General features: G+C 42.3%; 1 protein-coding gene and 1 long non-coding RNA gene across 3 annotated transcripts in view; one reads left to right on the top strand and one right to left on the bottom strand.

The window, feature by feature from the left end:
• Nucleotides 1-10,735, bottom strand: part of ARG2 (arginase 2) — a 27,784-nt gene extending 17,049 nt beyond the window's left edge. Inside the window, exons 1-2 of one of the 2 annotated variants that reach the window (XM_059914482.1) lie at nucleotides 10,505-10,735; nucleotides 9,526-9,598 (exon numbers count right to left, since the gene is read on the bottom strand). In XM_059914482.1, coding sequence (XP_059770465.1) covers nucleotides 9,526-9,598; nucleotides 10,505-10,615 — 184 coding nt within the window. In that variant the 5' untranslated portion in view covers nucleotides 10,616-10,735. Of the gene's footprint in view, nucleotides 1-9,525; nucleotides 9,599-10,226; nucleotides 10,319-10,504 lie in introns of those variants that run through there. The other variant, XM_059914483.1, reaches the window with a different exon arrangement.
• On the top strand, nucleotides 10,105-23,088 carry LOC132359813 (uncharacterized). The gene is made up of 3 exons (XR_009500942.1): nucleotides 10,105-11,132; nucleotides 15,079-15,135; nucleotides 22,557-23,088. It is a non-coding gene; the product is annotated as an uncharacterized LOC132359813 (long non-coding RNA).

The following is a 23,088-nucleotide window of genomic DNA, read 5'->3' as shown; positions in this document are numbered from 1 at the left end:
TCCGCGGCATGTGGGATCTTCCCAGACCAGGGCTTGAACCCACGTCCCCTGCATTGGCAGGCAGACTCTCAACCACTGCGCCACCAGGGAAGCCCAGGAACCATTTTTTGAAATACAAACATCTAGGGCCCCAACCTCCCAGTTCTATGGGTATGAGTGGTGGGCCCCTTGCTTCAATTTGCCAAAAAACTATCCCCCCCCTTTAAGATATGAGAAGTTTGTTTCCTGTCCAGATAAAGCCAATCAGCTAACCGGTAATCACTCCAATTTCCATGATAAAGTTAGGATGAGCTACATGTGACAAAAGGTCAACTATCAAAGTCCTCTAACTGGAGGACTAGTTATTAATCTCGAAAACATGGATTGTGTTGCACCTGCTTGGCTATAGAAAAGAGTAAGATTTGTCTTTGCAGTCTTTTATCAGATCGCCCGATTTAATGCTTATTCAATAATAAACTGTTTTCCTTCTCTACCACCTTTGTGGATAGGTTCTCAGATGGGAGATATTTTTAAATTATATTTCCACAATACTGGTATTTGATATTTACTTTAGGTGTGATAATGATATTGTAGTTAGGTTTTAAAGCATTCTTGTATTTTGAAGACATATAATGAAATATCTGCAGATGAAACAAAATGATGTCTGTGATTTGCTTCAAAAGGTATGGAGGTGGGGTGAGAAACCTTGCCAGGTATAGATAATTGATGCTAGGTGATAGCTATCAAATTCATTATGTTACCGTCTCTACTTTTCTTATGTTTGAACACTCCTGTAATAAAAAGTTAAGAAGATACATGGAAGCCAGCTGGTATACAGGTTTGGAGCTGGGAGGGAGGGGGAATAAGTGTTGGAGATAAAGCTCTGGAGGCATCAGCATACAGGTAACAGGAAGGCTGTGGAAATGGACAAATTGCCAACTGAGACAGCATAAAGCAGAGGGTCAAGGACAGAACCCTGAGGAATACTAAAATGTAAGGGGTAGGCAGCAGAGGGTCTAGCAAAGGAACCTGAAGAGTTAAAATCAGAAGAGAGTGGTAGCAGTTTCAATAAGATGGTTAATAGTGTCGAATGTGAATATTGCAGGGTCCACCATATTAAAAAGTAGGAGGTCAGAGACCTCAGCAAAACCAGTTTCGTTGCAATGATGGCCCAGGACCCCTGATTATAGCAAGTTGACCTGTGAAAAGGCAGTGGGGAAGCCAGTTATTTTGTTTCTGAAGAGAAACAAAATAACTGGACAAGAGCTAGAAGGCTACATACGGCAGAGGGGGATGGGAGGTGGGCAAGATTTGCACTTACTTACTGAAGGGACAGGTTAGTAGAGAGACGCTGAGAAACAAGGGGAGAGAAGGGCTAAGTGCTGGAACAAGAACCCTCAGGAGCCAGGAAGGGATGGGATCTAAAGCACAGGGAGATGGTGTGGCTCACAGCCACTTGTCCAATATCTGCTCTTCCCTTCCTCCACAGAGGATTTTAGCTGGGGCACGACCCCTTAGAAGAGACTAAATTCACCATCTTCCCTTCCAACTAGCTGTGGCCATGTGACCCACTGGAGCCAAAAGGATAAGCAGAGGTATCCTGCAGTAGTGTCCTGGGAATTTTCCTTAAGGGAAAGCACAAGTTCTCCCTTCGCCCGCTTGTTGGTTTATTTTCCCATCCTGCTGCCAGAAATGAGGCCACAGCCATCTGGGACCATTAGATAGAGGCCTTGCTGGTAGTGCAGCAAGATAAGAATCTAGGAACTGAACTTCAAGGAACTGAGCCTCCAAACCAGTTCTGGACTTCTCTCTAGACTATTTCCTAGAGAGTGAACTATTTTTCTTAAACCGCTTATTTGGGGCTCTTATCACGTGCAATTGTACCTACCTAATACAGGAAGGACTGGATACCTCATCCTCTGAGGACAGTGTAATAGCATCTTTGTTGATACAACTAACTGGGGGATGATGGGGAGAAGAGCTAGAAGTTAGGGAGTTCATACCTGAGTTGGAAAAACAGGACGATTATGGGTACAGATTTCAAATAGCCATCATGAGAAACAGGATTTTTGGAAGAAGTTGGAGACCCTACCTTTACGATGGTGCCACTCAGTTTCTTCAACCATGGTAAGAGCTGAGAAGGCAGCTGACTGCACCAATTGAGGGGCTAGATTGTATACGGTAAGAAATGAGGTTCTCAACTACTTCTACTGCTGATTCTACTGCTGACTGTATGACCTTCAGGCCATACTTTACTTTTTTCCATTCTCAGCTTTTATTTATAGAACAGTGTGCTAAATAACAAGTTGAAAAAAATTTTCAAGCCTACAGCATTATGTCCCTAAGAAGTTAAAACCTCAAGTGACTTTCCTTGTTCTTAGAATATTCTATTCTAACTTATTTTAAGTGTTTCCTTTTTAATTTTAAATTGTGGTAAAATATACATAAAAATAACCGTCTTAACCATGAGGTGGCATTAAGTACATTCACATTGTTGCATAACCATCACCACCACCCATCTCCAGAACACTTTCTTGCAAAACTGAAATTCTTTACCCATTAAACCATCTGTCTCCATTCCTCTTCCCCCAGTCCCTGAACCACCATTCTACTTTGCCCCTATGAATTTGACTAATCTAGGTACCTCATAAGTGGAATCATACAGTATGTCTTTTTGCAACTGGCTTATATCCCTTAACATAATGTTCTCAAGGATCACCATGTTATAGCATATGTCATTTTCCTTTTTAATGCTAATATTCTATTGTATGTTTGTACCACATTTTGCTTATCCATTCATCCATCAATGGACGCTTGGGTTGCTTCCACCTTTTGGCTATTGTGAATAACGCTGCTATGAATATGGGTGCACAGATATCTCTTCGAAACCCTACTTTTCAATTCTTTTGGATATATGCCCAGAGTAGAATTTGTAGATCATCTAGTAACTATTTTTAACTTTGAGAAAACTCCATACTGTTTTCCGCAGTATCTGTATGATTTTATGTTCCCACCAGCAGTGCACAAGGGTTCTGATATCTCCATATCCTCACCAACACTTCTTATTTTGGGGTTTTTTTGATGCTAGCCATCCTAATGGGTGTCATAATTTGCTCTTAAGATTAAGAATCACATAATAGGGACTTCCCTGGTGGTGCAGTGGATAAGACTCCACACTCCCAATTCAGGGGGCCAGGGTTCGATCCCTGGTCAGGGAACTAGGTCCCACATGCATGCCACAACTAAGAGTTAGCATGCCACAACTAAGGAGCTGGTGAACCCCAACTAAGGAGCGCTTGAGCCGCAACTTAGGAGCCCAACTGCTGCAACTAAGACCCGGTGCAACAAAATAAATAAACAAATATTTTTTAAAAAAATAATAAAATGCATGGATAATCCCAAACTTGTTTAAAAAAAAAAAATCACATAATAGCAAGAACCTAGCACAGTGCCTAGAACATAGTAAATGTTAGGTATCAAACAACTTTGAAATATAAGATGTAAGTTAAATTCTTTGCTGCCTTCTTCTAAGCAGGAAAGATATGGTTATATTGAAATTTGCCAAATCCCAATAACATCTATAATAGATTTGCCTATATTCAGGTTCATCAGTGATGTATGCTTTTGCCAAGGCATTAGCAAATTACTAATTCCAGAAAAGCTTTATCACACTCCAGAAAGAAACCAGTACCCATTAGCGGTCACTCCCCATTCCCTCTCCCCCCAGCCCCTGGGAACCACTAATCACTTTCTATATGGATTTGCCTATTCTGGACATTTCATATAAATGGATTCATACAATATGTGGTCTTCTGCATTCTTTCACTCAGTATAATGCTTTCAAAGTGTATCCATTTTGTAGCATGAACTAGCAATTCATTCCTTTTTATGGCTCAATACTCCATTTTATGAATATCACATTTTTCTTAAATCTCCCATAAGAACCCAGATTTCTGGCTTTTCTTGAAAAACTGGAGATAAGAGTGTAGAAAGGCCCTCCCCTTCCCACATGACAACCACTGGCAAGACCTCAGGAACAGCTTTTTGTTCCCTGAACATTCCAGGCACTTTTCTATCTCAGGGTCTTTGCACTTTACTTACTGCACTTACCCTCTTCCTGAAATGCTTTTCTCCCAGATATGCACATGGTTCCTTTCCTTACCTCCCAAAGGTCTGCTCACATGACCCCTTCTCAGTGAGACCTCCTACCTACATCTGCAGTGCTTACCCTATCTCCCCATCCCTTGCTTTCATTTATTCTATAGCGCTCATTACATCTGACATACTGTATGTTTTACTTATATCTGCTTCCAACCACCTCTCATTAGAATGAGAGTTCCATGATAACAGGTATTTCTGTTTTGTTCACTATTGTATTCCTAGTACCTAAAGCTTAGTAGTGCTCAAATTTTTTGAATATATACAAACAATGAACTTGTTATAGTTTTTAGTGACTGAAAGCTGCTAAGAAAAAATAAACCTGAAAATGTTTAAACAGCTTTAATGCATACTTTATATTAATTGACACTTTAAGTGCAATGAGTTTTGGCAGATATATGCAGTCCTGTAACCTCCACCGTGCTTAAGATATAGAACATTGAAAGTGAAATTAAGTCCCAGTAACACATTAAGGTAGGTCTGTTTACTATAGTCAGGCATGCCTAGAACTTGAAGAGGTTTTAAATTAAAGCTTTAGGCTTGGGACTGCCCTGGCGATCCAGTGGTTAAGACTCCGCGCTTCCAATGTAGGGGGTGTGGGTTCGATCCCTGGTCAGTGAACAAAGATCCCACATGCCCTGTGGTGTGACCAAAAAATTTAAAAAAAAAAAAAAAAGGCTTTAGGCTGCTATTTCAGAAGTTGTATTAAGGAACATGATAGTTCAAAAATCAACACCAAGAGAACAAGGAGTTGCTAAAATCCAAAGGGACTAAAACATACTCCTAGATTAACAAAAGACCAAAGAAAGCATAACCTAATGAGTTGTATTAACATACAAAAAGATTGTGTCAAGTACTAGGGGCAAAAAAGCAAACAAAAGAATAAGAATTTATTATCAAGGGCCTGGGGAGAGAGGGCTTTGCATATTCCAATCCACATGGTAATTTCTCACTGGAATTTGTAAACTGATTTATCAGTCAGGATCTTTAAGCTGCAAGCAACAGAAACCGTTCTAGCTAATTTAAAGAAAAGCAGTTTTTTCAATTTGGGTAACTCCCAGAATCATCTTAAGAGGACCAAAATGTGGTTTAAAGGTCACATTGCCAGAAATAATGGCCCCAAAAGTCACATTGCAGATTGGTCCAGTGAAGATACCACTGCTGCTGTCTCCTCCACTACTAGGAAAAGGAAGCACTGCAGTTTGCATGGCTGACCCCACTGACACTGGACAGAAGCTACTGCTAGAACTGCCGCCACAACTGCCCATCACAGAATGAATTCTTTATTGCCCCTTCTTCCAGAATGTCAAGACAAGGTTTAGGGTGGGTGTTTCTGTTGATGGAGCCTAGGTCAAGTGCCCACAACCCCAGTTACAACACAAATGAGGTGGAATGTGGATGGAGAGAAGTCTAAAGAGGTAGAAGAGGGCCAAATTATAGAGGATCTGTCTTACTGGTTGTTAAGCATGGAACACATACGACCAGTGGTTGAAGATCAAATACCAAAATATAAAACTATTAAAATGAAAATGTATTAGAAAAATGCATCTAGCACAAGTCTGAGATTTCATTGTTTACTGTAGGGGCAGGCTACATTTGAAAAGTATAAAGCTTTAAAGCCAATTTAAAGAAAAACACCAAAAAAAATAATATGGCAAGTCAGCAAAGATGGTATATGAATGACAAGACTGAGAAGCATGGATGCATGTAAAAAGCCATGGAAAGACTAAGCAAAGGAGAAAAATAGTCTTAAAAAGATCAGTCTGGTGGCAGTAAAGAATGAACTGAGGTAGGCAAAATGGGACAAGAGTCATTATTGGAAAATTAGATCTGTGTGTGAGAAGGACAGAACTAGAGCAGGGCCATTATGGGAAGGACTCTAATCATTTAGAAGGGGGAAAAGAAGTCAACAAGACTTTGTGATCAGAAGTAAGGAACAAAAGGGACGACAGAAGAATTCTGATGGTCTTGGAGTTTGACTTGAGTAACTAGATAATGAGTGATAGTGTGAAACAGACAATGGGAAGACAGCAAGACAAGCAGATTTGAGGGAGAAGATAATGAATTTTGTTTCGAACCTATAGAGTTTGAGACATCTGTGACAGTGAGATGAGGCTACTTAGTACAAAGCTGGTGGAACACTGGGGACATGAGCATTTGAGGGCTGGGAAGAAGAGGAGGACCCCAAAAAGGAGTCCAGGAAGGACCAGGCAATGGAGAGGAGGCTCAGGAGAGAGTAGTGTCCTAACAGAATATTTCAGGAATAAAGTGGTCAGTTGTGCAGTAGAGAGGTCCAGCAAAATAGAGACTGACAAATCAGTGAGCTTGCTCAGGGTAGTTTCAGTGTGGTGGTAAGATGGAAGCCAGGCTGAAGCATCACTATCATAAAACTAAATTTGTGATGGCTGCTGTTCTCTACCAAACACTGAAAGCACATACTGACCCCTGCACTCACATATCAATCTGTTCCAAACGAACAGCTCTCATACCTCTATGTTTAAACTATCTCAGGCTCTCTATTGGTTCTTGCTGAAGCAGACCAGATTCTTGGGTCTCAACCAGAGTTGCCTGCTCTGCTCTCTCATGGAGCACCAAATGGAGCAGAAGAATAAATGTCCCTAGCCTAGTTGAGAGGAACCAGAATAGCTCCCATGTGGCTTCCTGAACTCCAGGACCCTTGGCTGGTCACGGGAATACAGTTCATTTAGGCTGTCACGGCTTCAGTACCACAGCTGGGTCAAATTACCATAATTACAATGACAGACACATCAAACTGTTTATAACTATCTTACCCACAGAACACTCATCCTACTTCTGAAGAAAAAAGGGAAAATTGCCACGGCTATAAGAGCTAACCAGAATCATGAGCAGAGGCACTGCACCTAAGCCTTGCCAGAGCAATTACTTCTTCATTTTTCTCAGGCTCTCTTTATATACTAAAATAAGTGGTTACCTGAGAGAGGAACCATTGAGTGTCCTTACTAAGCCCAGGGAAAGGAAAAAAAAAAAAACCCAGACAAAGGCAAATATATTCATTCAAGAGAACAGGAAGTATAACTGATGCCATGGCAACCGCAGCAGCCTGTGACATCAGAGCAGAAGGCAAGGAACAAAGGGATTTACGAGCTACCTTTCCATGGGTCTTCTCTCCCTTGAAATTTGACCCATGCTGCTTATTTGGTGCTGTTTCAGAATAGAGCAACTGAAACTCCTCTTGGTATTTTTCTCCAACATATTTCTGGAGATTAGCCAAAACCACATGCTGGAAATCTGCTGAGTGCCACAATCTTATTAATATGCAATGAGATTCTGTTTCAGACCGCTGGTGATACCGGGCTGCCAATCAGCTACAGGGTAAGGATATAAATTGTAAAACTAAAACTATTTGAAAAAAAATTAAAGGGGAGACCAAATAAACTGAAGCTTCATCATCACTTTAGCTTGGAGATTTACACAGGAAGTATTTGAGGCAGTGGAATTTTAGGGAGAATGGCTTCCCCAGGTTGGAGTGGAAAAATACCAGGAGCTGTGGCAGGAAAGGAGGTGTACAAAGCATGAGTAAGAGAAGCTGCTTATAAATGTTCCCTTCCCCCTCATTCAGCAGCCTCAGCTGGATATTATTAATGTCCCCTGCGTAAGAGGCTACAATTGAATCTAGTCAGAAGTCTCTTAAGACAGAATAGAACAATGAGCAGGCAATTTGAGCAAAGCCAGGCTCAGTTTATCAGATGAGCTGCAGGATTACCAGGTATTAAAAAATAGTGATTAGCAGAAATTGTTTTCCCTCAGTGTAAAATTATGCTTTTAAAAAGAATGTGTACAGCTGATTTAAAGGGATAGTATCTTCATTTATAAGCGGGGGGAGGGGGGACAACTTCCTCCCATTAGGTAACCTGTGACACATTAAGTGAAAGTTTTTTTTTTTTTTAAGTATTTGTTTATTTATTTATGGCTGTGTTGGGTCTTCGTTTCTGTGCGAGGGCTTTCTCTAGTTGTGGCAAGCGGGGGGCCACTCTTCATCGCAGTGCGCGGGCCTCTCACTATCGCGGCCTCTCTTGTTGCGGAGCACAGGCTCCAGACGCGCAGGCTCAGTAATTGTGGCTCACGGGCCTAGCTGCTCCGCGGCATGTGGGATCTTTCCAGACCAGGGCTCGAACCCATGTCCCCTGCATTGGCAGGCAGATTCTCAACCACTGCACCACCAGGGAAGCCCAAGTGTAAGTCTTATCTCTCATCTTTGGTGGTAAGCTTGGAGAATTATTAAAGTGATTAATTATAGTTCCTTCTTCAGTTGGGTCTCTTTATTATTTAACAGAAAAGGTTTGAGTATTCAAATCAAGACACCACATCCATATGTAACCAGAGGTGTATGGAAGACACACGGTGACTTCATTATTCCTGTTTTAGAGGGAGATAACCCACCCCTGGAATGGGCTCAATGATCAGCAGAGGAGGTTTCAAAGCAAGCACGGGTAGGGGATTTGTAGTTCACCTAGATTCTGTATTAGTATCTCCAGGACCTATAGTTCCCTACTGCCATGCCTTTTGCACTTTATACTCCAGAAGAGATATGTGAATGACCCTAATATAATAGAGGAAATGGCCTTGAACAACAGCTAGAAACATTTGGGTTAGATATAAGAACCTTCCTACCATAATGGTGTTGGAATTTGGTACCCTGTTACTAACAAGGTTTTCCTTTACTATATAAATGGCATTTATCTTTGGGTTGGAATTACCTCTGGTTCTGTACGTTTAGAGTACTATCCAGATTACAAGACTATCAAGATTACAACATTACTTTTGATTACCTGGGGTGCTTGTGAAAATGCACGTGTCTGGGTCCTACCTCAGAGCCAATAAACCAGACTCATCCACTGAGAAGCCTAGGAATCTCTATTTCTCACAAGTAAACCAAGTGATTTTCATAATCAGGGAAGTTTGGAGAAAACGGACCTAAGGGTCTGCTTACAGTAATAGAAAGTTCTTAAACCTAAGGAGGAAATGAATGACTTGAAGAGAGGAAACTGGTAGACGGATGAATCATAAGCACCTCTGACTGAGTTAGGAAAGCTAGAATTTTGGGGAAAGGTTGACTGCACAGTGGGAGTGAGAGCCAGCAATGCTCAGCACCGCTTTGCGGTCACTAGCAGCTTGTTCCAGGCCCTGCCTCACTCCGCCTCCTTGCCTTCCACACAGGCTCTTTGTTGCAAGAAGACTTTGCCTGAAGACTCCTCCATAGATCTTAAGCTGCATGTGGAATCCAAGGGAGGATGGGAAACGCTTTCCAGATACACAGCTGACGCTGTGCAGTTCCTGGATATAAGGGAATAAGACTCTGAACTGGCGTGTTACCAGCCCTCAGACTTCTAAAATCCAGCCACTTACCCAAATCGGAGAGCCTTTTCATCAAGCCAGCTTCTCTTACAGCAGTGGGACCATATTCCACTCCTTTTCTTTTCTGTAAGATAAATTACACAGTTAGATATGAGGGAAGATGACTAGAAAATAAGACCACTTTAGCTCACAAAAATACGGAAGTCTGCAATGCTATATTTAGTTCCCAACAGATCCCTCTGAAAACCTGTGACAGCATCAGCCCTTCCTTTTATCCTTTTCACCTGAGGTCTGGTCATTTCAAACACTTGCAGGGAAGGAGGAGAAACAACAATCACTGGATTCAGCTCAACCTTCCAAGCCCCTCGTTGTGGGAGGGGCAAGTGGAGGCAAGACAGAGGAAGGGGCTGAGCCAAGTCAGAATCTGGCTGTTGGGTGTACGTGTCGCAGGCCGGGGCCGAGCTCCGGCTTCTCCACCAGTGACCTCTCCACGACTGCAGGTTTCTTTCATTGAAGAGAGAACAAAACAGCCCCTTCCGTCTTCCCGCCGCTAGAGAGGCAAGCACCAATTTCCTTTCCAGTTAATTCTCTTTCTGAGAATGGACCTTGGAGCCTTAAATCCTCGGTCTCTCTCTTTAACCTCTCCTCCCTCAATTTTCCACCGGGGATTCTGGTCGGTTTCTCCTCTTCCAGCCCCTCCATGAAATCCTCTCCCTCCTTTCCTCTCCTCCATCACCCCAAGCGGAACTCACCACTTTCTCGCTCCTCGGGGGTAAGGCCGAAGAAACCCACCAGCCCGCTGCCCCCTGCCCACGTGGCAAACCGGGTGCCCTCATCCCCTCCCTCCTTCTACCGAGGAAAATCCCACGTGCTCTCCCGGTGCCCAATCGCGGGAATCCACCTCCTCGTCCCCTCTTCGTTTCTCCCCATCCTCTTCTCACCTCCCCATTCTTCCCACCGGTCCCGATTTCTCCAGGCTGGGGTGAGGGGGCGGGAATCCTGCACCAAGGTGCCAGGTCCCAGTTCTCACCTGTCCCTGTGAAAATGGGGCTCCAATGACAGCCACGGAGTGGACGGACTTCTTCGGGACTGAGCGCGCTTGCTTACGGAGAAGAAGCGAGAGGCTGCTCCTCAGGGACATGATGGGCAGCGCAGGACGTAGACTAGCGAGAGGCTGCTACGTGCGGCTCGCCGCCTGGGGTGAGCACCGCAGCCTGCAGTGGTTACCTACCGGCGCGCGAGCCGCACCCCACCGCGCCGACCCATGACGTCACCGCCGCCTCGCCCCGCCCAGGCCCCGCCGCCTCGCCCCCAACCAGCCCCCGGCACACCTTCCGGCAAGCCCCGCCCACTGCCGCTCAGTGCCCCGAACGCCCTCGCTGATGTCACTCGGCTCTGGCCCAGGCTCTCCGGCCAAGGACAAGCCCCTGCCGCTGACGCCACAGGGCCAAGATCCGGGCCCGGCCAATAAGAGTGCGGTCACGGACAGGTGTGTCCCTTGGCGGGAAGCGGTCGGCTCCCGCAAAATTCGCGAACTCAGCGGAACAAGCGAACGGACACGTAGGCTCGCGGATGGTGGCTGTCTTCACACAGAGGCACGCCGGGCAGATGCCTATTTTACGGAACGGCTGGCTGGGCTGGACTTGGCCCAACCCCACGTGAGTGCCTTGCGGAGAACAAGCTGGCGTCCCTCGGCTCCGTTTCGTATCAGAGCTCAAGGTCCAGGAAACGTGCTTATCCCACCTTTGGGCGTTGAAGGCTAGGAGATCAAACGTAGATTAGAGCTCTCCCGGCCGGGCACGTTAATAGTAAGCCACCTATTTTAGATGGGAAGGTTAGGATTTACAAAGTACCTTCTAGGAGTTTTAAATTCTTTACCTGAATAACTGGAGGAGCACTGGTTATTAAAAACCAAACATAGCAACATATCTGGACTACTAAATTTTAGCGAGGCTAAAGAGCTGAAAGTAACTGCTTAAAGTTTTAATAATAATAATATTTTAATAACAATAACCAACTAAAGTTCTAAGAACTTTTAGCCCTCTAACAATTCCATAAAGTAGGGACTATTTTAAAGACGAGATTACAGGATCAGAGAAGATAATTTACTTTTCCAAAGTCAGGTAACTTGTTAGTTGGTAGAGCTATGTGACTCTAGATTCCAAGTTCTTATCCATGACTAGTGTCTTGCAGGAATGGCTTGCAGGAATCTGGACGTTAGTCCTTCCAAAAATAAATTTTTAGGTGCTTCCCTGGTGGCGCAGCGGTTAAGAATCTGCCTGCCAATGCAGGAGACACGGGTTCGAGCCCTGGTCCGGGAAGATCCCACGTGTCGCGGAGCAACTAAGCCCGTGCGCCACAACTACTGAGCCTGTGCTCTAGAACCCGCGAGCCACAGCTACTGAGTCTGCGTGCCACAACTACTGAAGCCCGTGCTCCGCAACAAGAGAAGCCACCGCAATGAAAAGCCCGCGCACTGCAAAGAGGAGTAGCCCCCGCACCGCAAAGAAGAGTAGCCTCCGCTCACCGTAACTAGAGAAAGCCCGCCCGCAGCAACGAAGACCCAACGCAGCCAAAACTAAAATAAATAAATTTATTTTTTAAGTTATTAAAGATAATATTCTGAAATTACATAAAAGAATGAATTAAGTTTTAGAAATTTACTTTAAAACTTGTAGTACTCTTATTATAGCATAGTTCTAGGACCCTTTCTCAGGTCCAAACCAGCTGATTCTGTTTTTCTTCTTCCTTTATAGGACGACCTAGAGATTCTGTCTCTTTAATTCAGTGGCTGCCAACACATACTCTATCCCTTGATAGGTTGCTGGGAGTGTGTGTTGGGGGTGAGGGTGGTGAGTAGCTAAGACCTGATTATGGTGTTGGGCGAGCTCCCTGGGGTAAATACTCCCCCACAGCTACCATTTCAAGCTACCATAGTGATGTCACTGAACATGGAGCTGGGAAAAGGTGCTCACTATATAATATTTCCACCATGCATATACAATCAACATAAATAACCTCAAGAGCATAAAAAATAGTAAGATACAGTAAAATAATTAGGCATAAAGTTTTGAGTGTATATTATCTTTGTTTTTAACATAATTTACTTGCAAGTTTATATAATTTGACTTTTAATGATGGCAGTGTTTAACAACTGGCTTGCAAAATTCCTGAAAATTTACCAGTAGGGTTTTGCAGGTGGCTAAAAGCAGTTTCCAGCACACCACTGTTTACTGCAAATCCAAGGGAACCCAGAAAGGACTAAATTGCAAATTCTCAAAGGCAGGAACCATGACTTTTTCTGTTCATCGTTTGGTCCTTTCCTGAGTACAGTGCTTGGCACATAGCAGGAGCTTGGTAAATAATAAACAAACCTTCCAGATTCTTATGAAGCCCTTACTCATGGTCCTTAGTCTATGGCTCTGATATGTAAGTGGACATTCCCAAAGATTTCATTTGGGACTTCTGCTTTTACATACTAAAGGGCTGAGCTCATTGACCACACCTTTCGACTAAAGTTTAGAGCCTCTTAATTTAAGATATTCATTCATTCATTTATTGTCAATATTTAACGTGCAAAACATTGTTCTATGTGCTGCTGGAAAAGATGAAGACAGATAATATCTCATCACTCCCAGTACTTACATTCTAGTGGGGAAAACAGTCAAGTAGATACATAATTTCAGATGGCAGTAAATGCTATGGAGAAAATTATGCAGGGTAATGGGACAAGACGTGATGTTTTAGAGAGGGGTGTCAAGAAAGGCCTCTCCAAACTGACATTTGAGCCAAAGACCTGAATGACAAGAAGGAGCTTCCATAACAAGTTCTAGGAAAAGAGCCTTCGAGGCTTACGGGAACAGCAAGATCAAAAACCCTGAAGTTGAAACCTGCTTGTGGGTCAGAGGAAGAACAAGAATGCCCGTATAGCCCAAACGTGCAGAGCAGAGGAAGCACGGTGACTTGGGTCAGACTGGTACGTGGTGGGTCAGGTCTCAGGGGCAGCGTTGAAGAGCATAAACTTCAGAAGAAGACTTTTTTACACAAAGGCAGACGGTTAATGGTCCTGAATCTGCATTAGGGAGTTGGGAAAATGTGGTCCCTTCTTTCTCATGTTTCCATCCTGGAGCTGAGAGAATTAACATAATAACCCTAGAATACGGTTAAAGTAAGGAAGCAAAGGATGAGTTCTATGGAGGGTAAAACTTAAGAGTCTGTTTACCATGCAATGGGGATTCCTGGGTTCAGTAGAAAGGCGGGAGTGAAGGGACTAGAGGAGGGGGCATAAGAGTAAATGACTGGTTTCATTGCCTGCCCAACCAGCAGCCCTGTGTGGAGGCAGGTGCCTGAGCCCCTCACATACTCATCACTCCGCCTACCCCTACCACCACCACCACAACACAGAGGGGTTTTTATCTGGGGCCCTGATCAGTGATGGAGAAGTGAAAGCAGACCAATGGCTGCCATCAAGGGCCAAATGAAATTTTTTTTTAAAAAATATTTATTTATTTATTTATTTTTGGCTGCATTGGGTCTTCGTTGCTGCGCGTGGGCTTTCTCTAGCTGTGGTGAGCAGGGGCAACTCTTCATTGCGGTGCATGGGCTTCTCATTGCGGTGGCTTCTCTTCTTGTGGAGCATGGGCTCTAGGCACGTGGGCTTCAGTAGTTGTGGCTCTCAGGCTCTAGAACAAAGGCTCAGTAGTTGTGGCTCACGGGCTTAGTTGCTCCGCAGCATGTGGGATCTTCCCGGACCAGGGCTCGAACCCGTGTCCCCTGCATTAGCAGTCGGATTCTTAACCATTGCACCACCAGGGAAGCCCCCAAATGAAATTTAGGTGTGAAATCTCTTTTAGTGCCAGCAGAGGCTGGGGCTGCCTAAGACACCAGAACACTTTGTCCTTTGTTCAGGTTCCAAACTGAAAACGAGCTTCAAGCCCTTTGCACTTCACTGTTCTTTCTATTGGGGACCTTATGTCCTTCTCCCTCCCTCCCTTCCCTTACTTAATTTCTTCTCATTCTTCAGGTTTTCATTTTGAAGTCACTTCTTCAGAGAAGCCTCTCCAGACCCTCCAAAGCTGAGTTAGTCATAATAGTACTTGCTAACATTACTAAATGATTACTAGATACCTGCTCAACACTTTGCAAGTGTTAATTAAATTCTCATCACAAGGCAGTGAGGTAGGCACTGGTATTATCTCCATTTACAATATGGTAACCAAGACCTGGTAAGGCTAAGTCATTTGCTCAAGGTCACAGAGTAAGTGGTCAAAAGCAGAATCCAAAACCAAGTCAGATCAAGGGTATTAATTACCCCTCCCATGGTTCACTTAATCCTCTGATTTATAATTGCCTATTTAGAGGATTATCTCTTTCTCCTGGAGAGCAGCTTGTTGAGAGCCTGAATGGTGCCTTACTATCATTTAACACAGTGCCTGCTACATGAGGGGTGTTCAATAAATTTGTATTGAATAAATAGATATTAAATGACATGTGTCTTTTAAAATTGAAGTATAATTAATTTACAATATTGTGTTAGTTTCTGGTGTACAGCAAAGTGATTCAGTTATATATATGTATTCTTTTTCATATTCTTTTCCATTATAGGTTATTACAAGATATTGAATACAGTTCCCTGTGCTATCCAGGAGGACCTTGTTTATCGTAAGTGTCTTTTAAAAGAAGTCATGTCTCTTTATGCTCTGAAAGTTCTGAGGATGGAATTACCACTCTTATATGGGACAGGGAAGAGTTCATGGAATTGGCGTTCAAGCCGAGCCTTAAGGATTTTCCAGGAGGAATCTGTAGGGTGTCTGGGGAATGGTGAGAATAGTGATTTCAGCTAAGAGGCATGAACTTGAGTGATGGAAGTGGAGGGAGAGAGTCAATAAATATTTGGGCGCCCACTATTTGTCAGATAGTGTTTTAGGATCTGGGGGTACAGTGTTAGAATCCAAGCTCTCCTTGAGACAGAGAATTGTAGGTACTGATATGCGTGATAGATGAAATATGTGTGAAAAATAAGGTAATGTGGTAGAGAGTATATATGGGGGAGAACTTCGTTTAACTAGTGCAGTCAGGGAGATGAGGGACAGATGTTAAAAGTACTGCGCAACTGGAATAGATGGTACTTAGCTACAGATTAGGGAGGGAAACAGAGGAGAGATTTTAAGCCTGGGTGAGGAGGAGCATGGTGGTACTAGAGTAATAGAATGGTGGTACTAGAGTAATAGTTCTGAAAGGATGAATAGCCCACCAAGGTAGTATGAAAATTACTTTAAACTAATAATATCTGATTATCAGCCATAAAAAGAACATTAAAAAAAAAGAAACTCAAGCAGAGCCTCCTGAAAATACAGCTGCCATTGACTCCCTCCAGCCCACCCCACTGAGGGATTTTCCTGATTGGGAAATGACTGACTTTTAACACCATAAAGGGAACCAGCTGCCTATTAGCGTCAAAAAGCCCAACAGAACTTTCCATACTTTGAAGCATGAAGCCCTAACCCCCTCTCCTTTTGTTAAGCTGGTGTATATAGCTTTACTCTGGCTATTCAGCGAGTTACTCATCACTGAGCAACTTCCTTTTCTCCTGTTAATCTGTTGTCAGTTAATTCGCAAGCCCCCACTCACTTGAACCTAAAATGACAGAGGAAAAGGTTTCCTTCCAACAGTTTTCAACCCTGGCAGCTGTTAAAAAGAACCTAGGGACTTTTTTAAGAAATGCTCAAGTCCATATCCTCCCTCCCCTACCACCCATTATTTATCAGGGATGGACCCAGGCAACAGTTTTAAAACCTCCCCAGGTGGCTCTAATATGCAGTCAGGGTAGAGAATGCAGTATGAAGAGTAAGATCTTTCAGTGCTTCTCAGACTTTAATGTGCAAGCAAATCACCTGAGAATCTTGTTAAGCTCAGTAGGTCTGCTGTGAGACCCAAGAATCTGCATTTCTCACAAGCTCCTAGGTGATGCCCATGCTGCTGGTCTACCTACCACACTTTGAATGGTAAGGCTTTCTTTAACCAGCCTTCTTTAACTTTTCATTTTAAATCTGCAGAATCATATTCACATGAAGGTAACTTATTTCCTAGGCTACACAGTGTGGCTTCATCAAAATCACTTAAAGAAGTTGTTGCTACCCATCACTTGAAACTGAGCTGAGAATATAATGATCTAACTGAACCTGTTTCTCAAGCCTATGTCCGTCAAACTAGATCCATCATTTTAACTAAACTTTCCCACGTTTGGTTTATTCCATTAAGAAAAACTTTAGTGTACAAGGATATAAAGTCTCTTGATATTTCAAGGGCAGAGAAACCTCCCACAAAAAAGCCAGGTGGTTCGTTGATTTAAATTGAAAACATTAAGCTTTACTATCCTAAAATGGCACAAGATGGGGATATGACTCCGAGAAGAAAACCCTCTGCTTTCTGTGCTATATCTGTTTCTTTAGGTTTCCTTCTATTTCTACGTGTCTATTTTTCCTTTCTTCTCTAGTTGTCTATTTTTTCCACTGTCATTCTTCCTTATATGAAATAGTTACTAGCCATTTTCACTGGGTAGAAAAACAAGAGGGTGATATGAAGTAAATTATGGTAGATTAACAGGCTGGAACACTATGTAGCTATTTTATTTTCTTTTTCTTTTTTTTTTAACATCTTTATTGGAGTATAATTGCTTTACAATGGTGTGTTAGCTTCTGCTGTATAACAAAGTGAATCAGCTATACATATACACTATGTAGCCATTTCAAATGTATTTATAAAATCTATAGAAATATGGAAAATGTCTGCCAAAACATTAATTTTTAATTATTGTTAAATTAATTACACTGAGGTGATTCTAATATCTTCTCTGCCTACATAAGCAAACCAAAACCTATAAATGCCTCAAAGTTAAGAAATCTAAACTTAAGGGCAACCAATCACAAACGGCCAATCAGGCTTTCCAAATACTGCAACCTTATGCTAATCAGATGATTTCCTTGCTTTGCTTCCACCTTTTCTCTATAAAAGTCTTTCCCCTAGCTCCTGTCAGTGGAATGAGAGCTCTTACCCACTTCTGGCTTGGTGCTGCCCAATTTGAATTGATTTTTTCTCAAATAAACTCTTAACATTTTTTAAATGCCTCAGTTTATATTTTAACATTACAAAATGGTGTATATACTATCACTACAATAATTTTTAAAAGAAACTAAGAGAATGATGGAAAAGTAATATGTAAAACTGAAAGGTCTTTAAGATTTGTGTAATTTTTTTCTCATTCACATTTTCTTTTCTTTTTTAAAAAATATTTATTTATTTATTTGGCTGCATTGGGTCTTAGTTGCGGCACGTGGGATCTTCGGTGCAGCATGGGGGATCTTTCGTTGCGGCACGTGGGCTCTTCGTTGTGGCACGCAGGCTTCTCTAGTTTTGACGCATGGGCTCCAGAGCACGCAGGCTCAGTAGTTGCAGCGCACAGGCTCTCTAGTTGTGGTGCATGGGCTCCAGAGCGTACAGGCTCAGTAGTTGTGGCACACGGGCTTAGTTGCCCCACGGCATGTGGGAATCTTAGTTCCCCGATAAGGGATCGAACCTGCGTCCCCTGCATTGGAAGGCAGATTCTTAACCACTGGACCACCAGGGAAGTCCCCACAAATTTTCTGTACTGCATCATCTTTTCAACAATTAAAAACATTAAAACAGAAGGACTCAAATGCTTGGGAAATGAAGATTTGTTTAGGTGACACGATTATGGGTGTATTTTCTTTCATAAAATTTCAGTTTGACGTTGGGAAAATAATAAACATATCTAATTAAAAATGGACAGGTAATAAAGTTTTAAAAATATATATTATTTATAAGAGTATCAAAAAAACACCAAATACCTAGAAATAAGTGTAATGAAAGATGCACAAGAAGATTGCTGAGAGAAACTAGAGAAGACCTAAATAAATGGAGACATATACCAGGTCATGGGCTAGAAGACAACATAAATAAGATGTTAAAAATAAATAAGCTACAAGGATATGTTGTACAGCACAGGGAATATAGGCAATACTTTATAATAACTATAAATGGAGTATAATCTTGAAACACTGTGAATCACTAAGTTGTACACCTGAAACTTACATATTGTAAATCAACTATACCTCAGTTTAAAAAAAAAAAAAAGTCAATTTTCCCTAAATTTATTGACAGACTCAATGCAACCCAAGCAGGATTTCTGGTGAAAATACAAAGAACCTAGAACAGCCAACACAGTCTTGAAGTAAAATATCAAAGCCGGAAGACTTAACACTATGAGAAATCAAAACCTACTATAAAGACAGGTTGATGTTGGCACAAGGAAAGACAAAAGAGAACAACAGAACATAACAGAGTCTGGAAACAGACTGATGCAGATGTAGTCACCTAATTTACAAAAAAGGCACCACTGCCATCAGTGGAGAAAAGATGTTCTTTTTGACAAATGTTGCAGGGGAAAAAAAAAGAGCCTTGACCCTTATCTCATATTAAACAGAAAGTAATTAAAAATGGATCATAGGCATAAATATGAAAGGTAAAACAATAAAGCTTCTAGGAAAAAAAAAGGAATATTTTCATGAACTTGAGGCAGGCAAAGTTTCTTAAACAAAACATAAAACAGCACTAACCATAAAGGAAAATACTGCTAACTTAGACTTCATTACAATTAAAACCTCTGTTCATCAAAAGACACCATTTAAGAATATGAAAAAGTAAGGCATAGACTATATTTTACTGCATGGATGATAACACCTCAATAAAAAATTGTTTTATATGGACAGATAAGGAAAACTGTGCTTCTGAAAGATGGGGTTATCTACTGAAAAAAAATGCACAACCCAAAAGTTGAGAATTATGTTTTATTTGCTGGCTTACTAAAGACTTCAGCCTGAGAGACAGCGTCTCAGAAGCTCTGAGGGACTGCTCCAAAGAGGTGAGGGAGGAGCCAGGATATATAGGAGTTTTTGCAACAAACAAACAAAAACAAAAAAACCAAAGTAGTCGGAACACAAAAAGATTACTGCTAATTAAGGAAACACCAGGCATCTCAAGTTAATGAATTTAGCACTTTTCTATGTATGGGAAGATGCAAGAGTCTGGGCTTAATGAAATTATTCCTTTGATATGCACCTTAACTACCTAGGGCCAGTACCCTAGTTTTTCACCATCCTGAATTCCCCTCTGTGCACCACTGGGGGCATAGCTGCAGTGACTGATGTCTTTTTAAAAAAAATTAATTTATTTAATTTATTTATTTTTGGCTGCATTAAGTCTTCGTTGCTGCACGTGGGCTTCCTCCAGTTGTGGCGAGCGGGGGCTACTCTTCGTTGTGGTGCATGGGCTTCTCATTGCGGTGGTTTGTCTTGTTGCAGAGCACGGGCTCTAGGCGTGAGGGCTTCAGTAGTTGTGGCATGCAGGCTCAGTAGTTGTGGCTCACGGGCTTAGTTGCTCCATGGCATGTGGGATCTTCCCAGACCAGGGCTCAAACCTGTGTCCCCGGTGTTGGCAGGTGGATTCTTAACCACTGCGCCACCAGGGAAGCCCAGTGACTGATGTCTTGATGGCCTCAACATCCTTTGTTTACTGAAATGGCAGGTGACATTCTTTGTCCACAGGGTAGACATACCTTTCCCTAAGAACAGCTAAAATCCTTGGACATTTTATATGAAACAAACAAAAGAAGACTCTGAAAGATGGAGAGAAGCAGGCTGACTGGGCTAGGGACCCTAGAAGGACACAGTGGTGAGTTCCCTGGGTTTTCTTTTTCCCTCGTATGTCCCAGACTGCATGCTGGAGAAGATGGCCTACAGAAACCTCTGTAGGGAATTGAAGAAATGCCCTACAGAAACCTGCGCTCTTTAGCCAAAAGACAAAATAAAGAGCAGCCTAGCAACACAGAAAACTTTTAGACAATAACTACTTTACTCCAGCTAAACACTACAGAAAAAACTGCAGCCCCATCATCATCCGTGCCACAGGCCAAGGTGGGTAATCTAGACTTTCACCTTCGCCAGGCTGTAAAGTCCTCGGAGCCCCACCCTGCTGCTGGGGCGACATCAGAGAAGGCTGAGTGGTAATAGCTTCCCCTAGTGCCACCCTGTGGTGTCAGTGGAGAACATGTGGGAAGCCTGGACTTCCACAGCCACCCAGAAGTTACAAGGAACGCCTCCCCACCAGGTGTCAATGGAGGCCAAGTGGGGAACTTGGACTCTGCCCCTACCTAGTAATGTGGTGGTGCCCCTCTTCCTCTGCTCGAGCAGCATCAGTGTGCTACCAACCTGGGCCGCTGGACTCTTTAATCAATAGATATTGAGAAGAGACCAGATAAGAATTCCAGGCAAGGCTTTGTTGGGGCTCATGCTGCAGCAGGAGGGAGTGAAAACAAGAGTCAGGTGCCCATGCTCGCTCCACAAGAGCAGCTGCTTGGGTCCTTAAAACGGGTAAGAACGGGCAGGTACGTGGGTTGGGCAGGAGGTGTAGATTAGGTGGTCTGCCCACACTCTTGGTGGTGCTGTGTGCAGGGATCATAAACAGTACCCAGCTTTTGCTCCTGGAACCTTAGAAGTGGCAGTTGGTTTGAGTTTTTTCTGTATCTTATTGTTCATAATTGCCCCAACTGCCCATGCATGCAGCTATTTTTAGTCCCTTATAGTTTCTTTGTATTCTGTTGCTTGAGGGGACATTTGTCCAGGTTCGAGCACTCCAGTAAAGGGTCCCAGGTCCCAGATCCCAGCCCATCTCAAGTGGAGACCTGCTATAACAGAAGAGTTAAATAAGACACAAAATCTCATAATATTAAAAGTGCTCAGGTTTCTATCTAAAGTCATTCATCAGAAAAATCTCCACTTGAAAGACAATAGACAATCAACAAATGCCAATACCAAGACGACATAGTTGTTGGAATTATCTGACCAGGATTTTAAGTAGCCATAATAAAAATGCTTCAACAAGCAATTACAAACACATTTAAAACAGTTAAAAAAATTGGGTCTCAGTAAAGAATAGAAGATATCAAGAATCACCACATGGACATTTTAGAACTGAAAAATATAATAACTAAAATTAAAAACTCAATGTGTGGGCTCAACAACAAAATGGAAAGACACAGGAAAGAATCAGTGAACTTGAAGATAGAAGTCACCCAGTATGACCAACAGAGAGAAAACAGACTGGAAAAAAAAATGAACAGAGCTTTAGGGACCTTGGGACTATAACAAAAAAATCTAATAATCGTGTCATTTGATCAGAAAGAGAGGAGAAAGAAGGTGAGGCTGGAAAAGAAAAAAAAGGTGAAGAAATAATGGCTGAAAGTTTCCCAAATTTGGCAAGACATAAACTTACATATGCAAGAAGGTGAGTAAATGCAAAATACGATTAACCCAAAGAAATTCGTGCCAAGATATATCTTAGTCATACTTCTGAAAACTAAAGACAAAAAATCTTGAAAGCAGTGGTGGAGAAACAATACCTTACTTAAAGGGGAAAAATAACTCACGTGACAGAGATTTCCCATTAGAAACCATGGAGGCCGCAAGGAAGTGGCACAATTTTCCAAGTGCTGAAAGAAAACTGTCAACCCAGAATTGTATATCCAGTGAAAACATTCTCCAGGAATGAAGGGGAAATCAAGAAATTTTCAGATGAAGGAAAACTAAGAATTTGTCACCAGCAGACCTACGTTAAAAGAATGGGTAAAGGAAGTTCTCTGAGCAAAAAGAAAATGCTAAAAGAAGGAATCTTAGAACATCAAGAAGGAAGAACAATGGAAAGAACAAAAATATGAGTAAACACAATAGACTTTCTTTCTCCTCTTAAGTTTTCTAAGTTACATTTGATGGTTGAAGTGAAAATTATGCTACTGTCTGATGTGGGTCTCAATGAATGTAGAGGAAATATTAAGACAATTATATAAATATGGAAGAGTAGAGGGAGGAATGCTTTCTACACTTCACTTGAACTGGTAAAATGTTGATACCAGTAGACTGTGATAGTGGTTGTGAGGTAATAGAAAAAAAAAAAATATATATATATATTTATATTTATATATTGGTCTCTGCCCCTGGTTCCTTTCACAGAGCTCCTAAAATCCTTGTAATTTCTTAAGTGATAAGAGCACGAAGAGCATCTTTTGTTCTAATATTTGGTCTTTGACTTGGTTCCTGACACAAAGTTCCTAAACTCTTTGGGATTTCCTGGTTGACAGCAGTGTCTTCTGTTCTAATGAGGTGACTCTTGGTGGGATCCTGGATGGTGGCTGATCACCAGAAAGACCAAGACATGATTAGAAGCCTGGGATTTTCACCTCCTACCCCCACCATCCCATTCTCCAGAGAGGGAAGAGTGGCTGGAAATGGACATAATGATTGATCATGCCTACATGATGAAGCCTCTATAAAAATTCCAAAAGTACGGCGCTGGGAGAGTGTCCGGATTGGTGAATCCTCCCCATACCGGGAGGTTGATGCATGCCTACTCTACGGGGACAGAAACTCCTGCACTCAGGACCCTCCCAGACCTTGCCCTCTACATCTCTTCATCTGGCTATTCATCTATATCATTTATCATATCCTTTATTAGATAATAAACTGGTAAACATGTTTCCCTGAA

This window comes from Balaenoptera ricei, chromosome 2 (genome assembly GCF_028023285.1).
Source record: "Balaenoptera ricei isolate mBalRic1 chromosome 2, mBalRic1.hap2, whole genome shotgun sequence".
Taxonomy (NCBI): Eukaryota; Metazoa; Chordata; class Mammalia; order Artiodactyla; family Balaenopteridae; genus Balaenoptera; species Balaenoptera ricei.
This window is presented reverse-complemented; position numbering and strand designations above follow the sequence as displayed.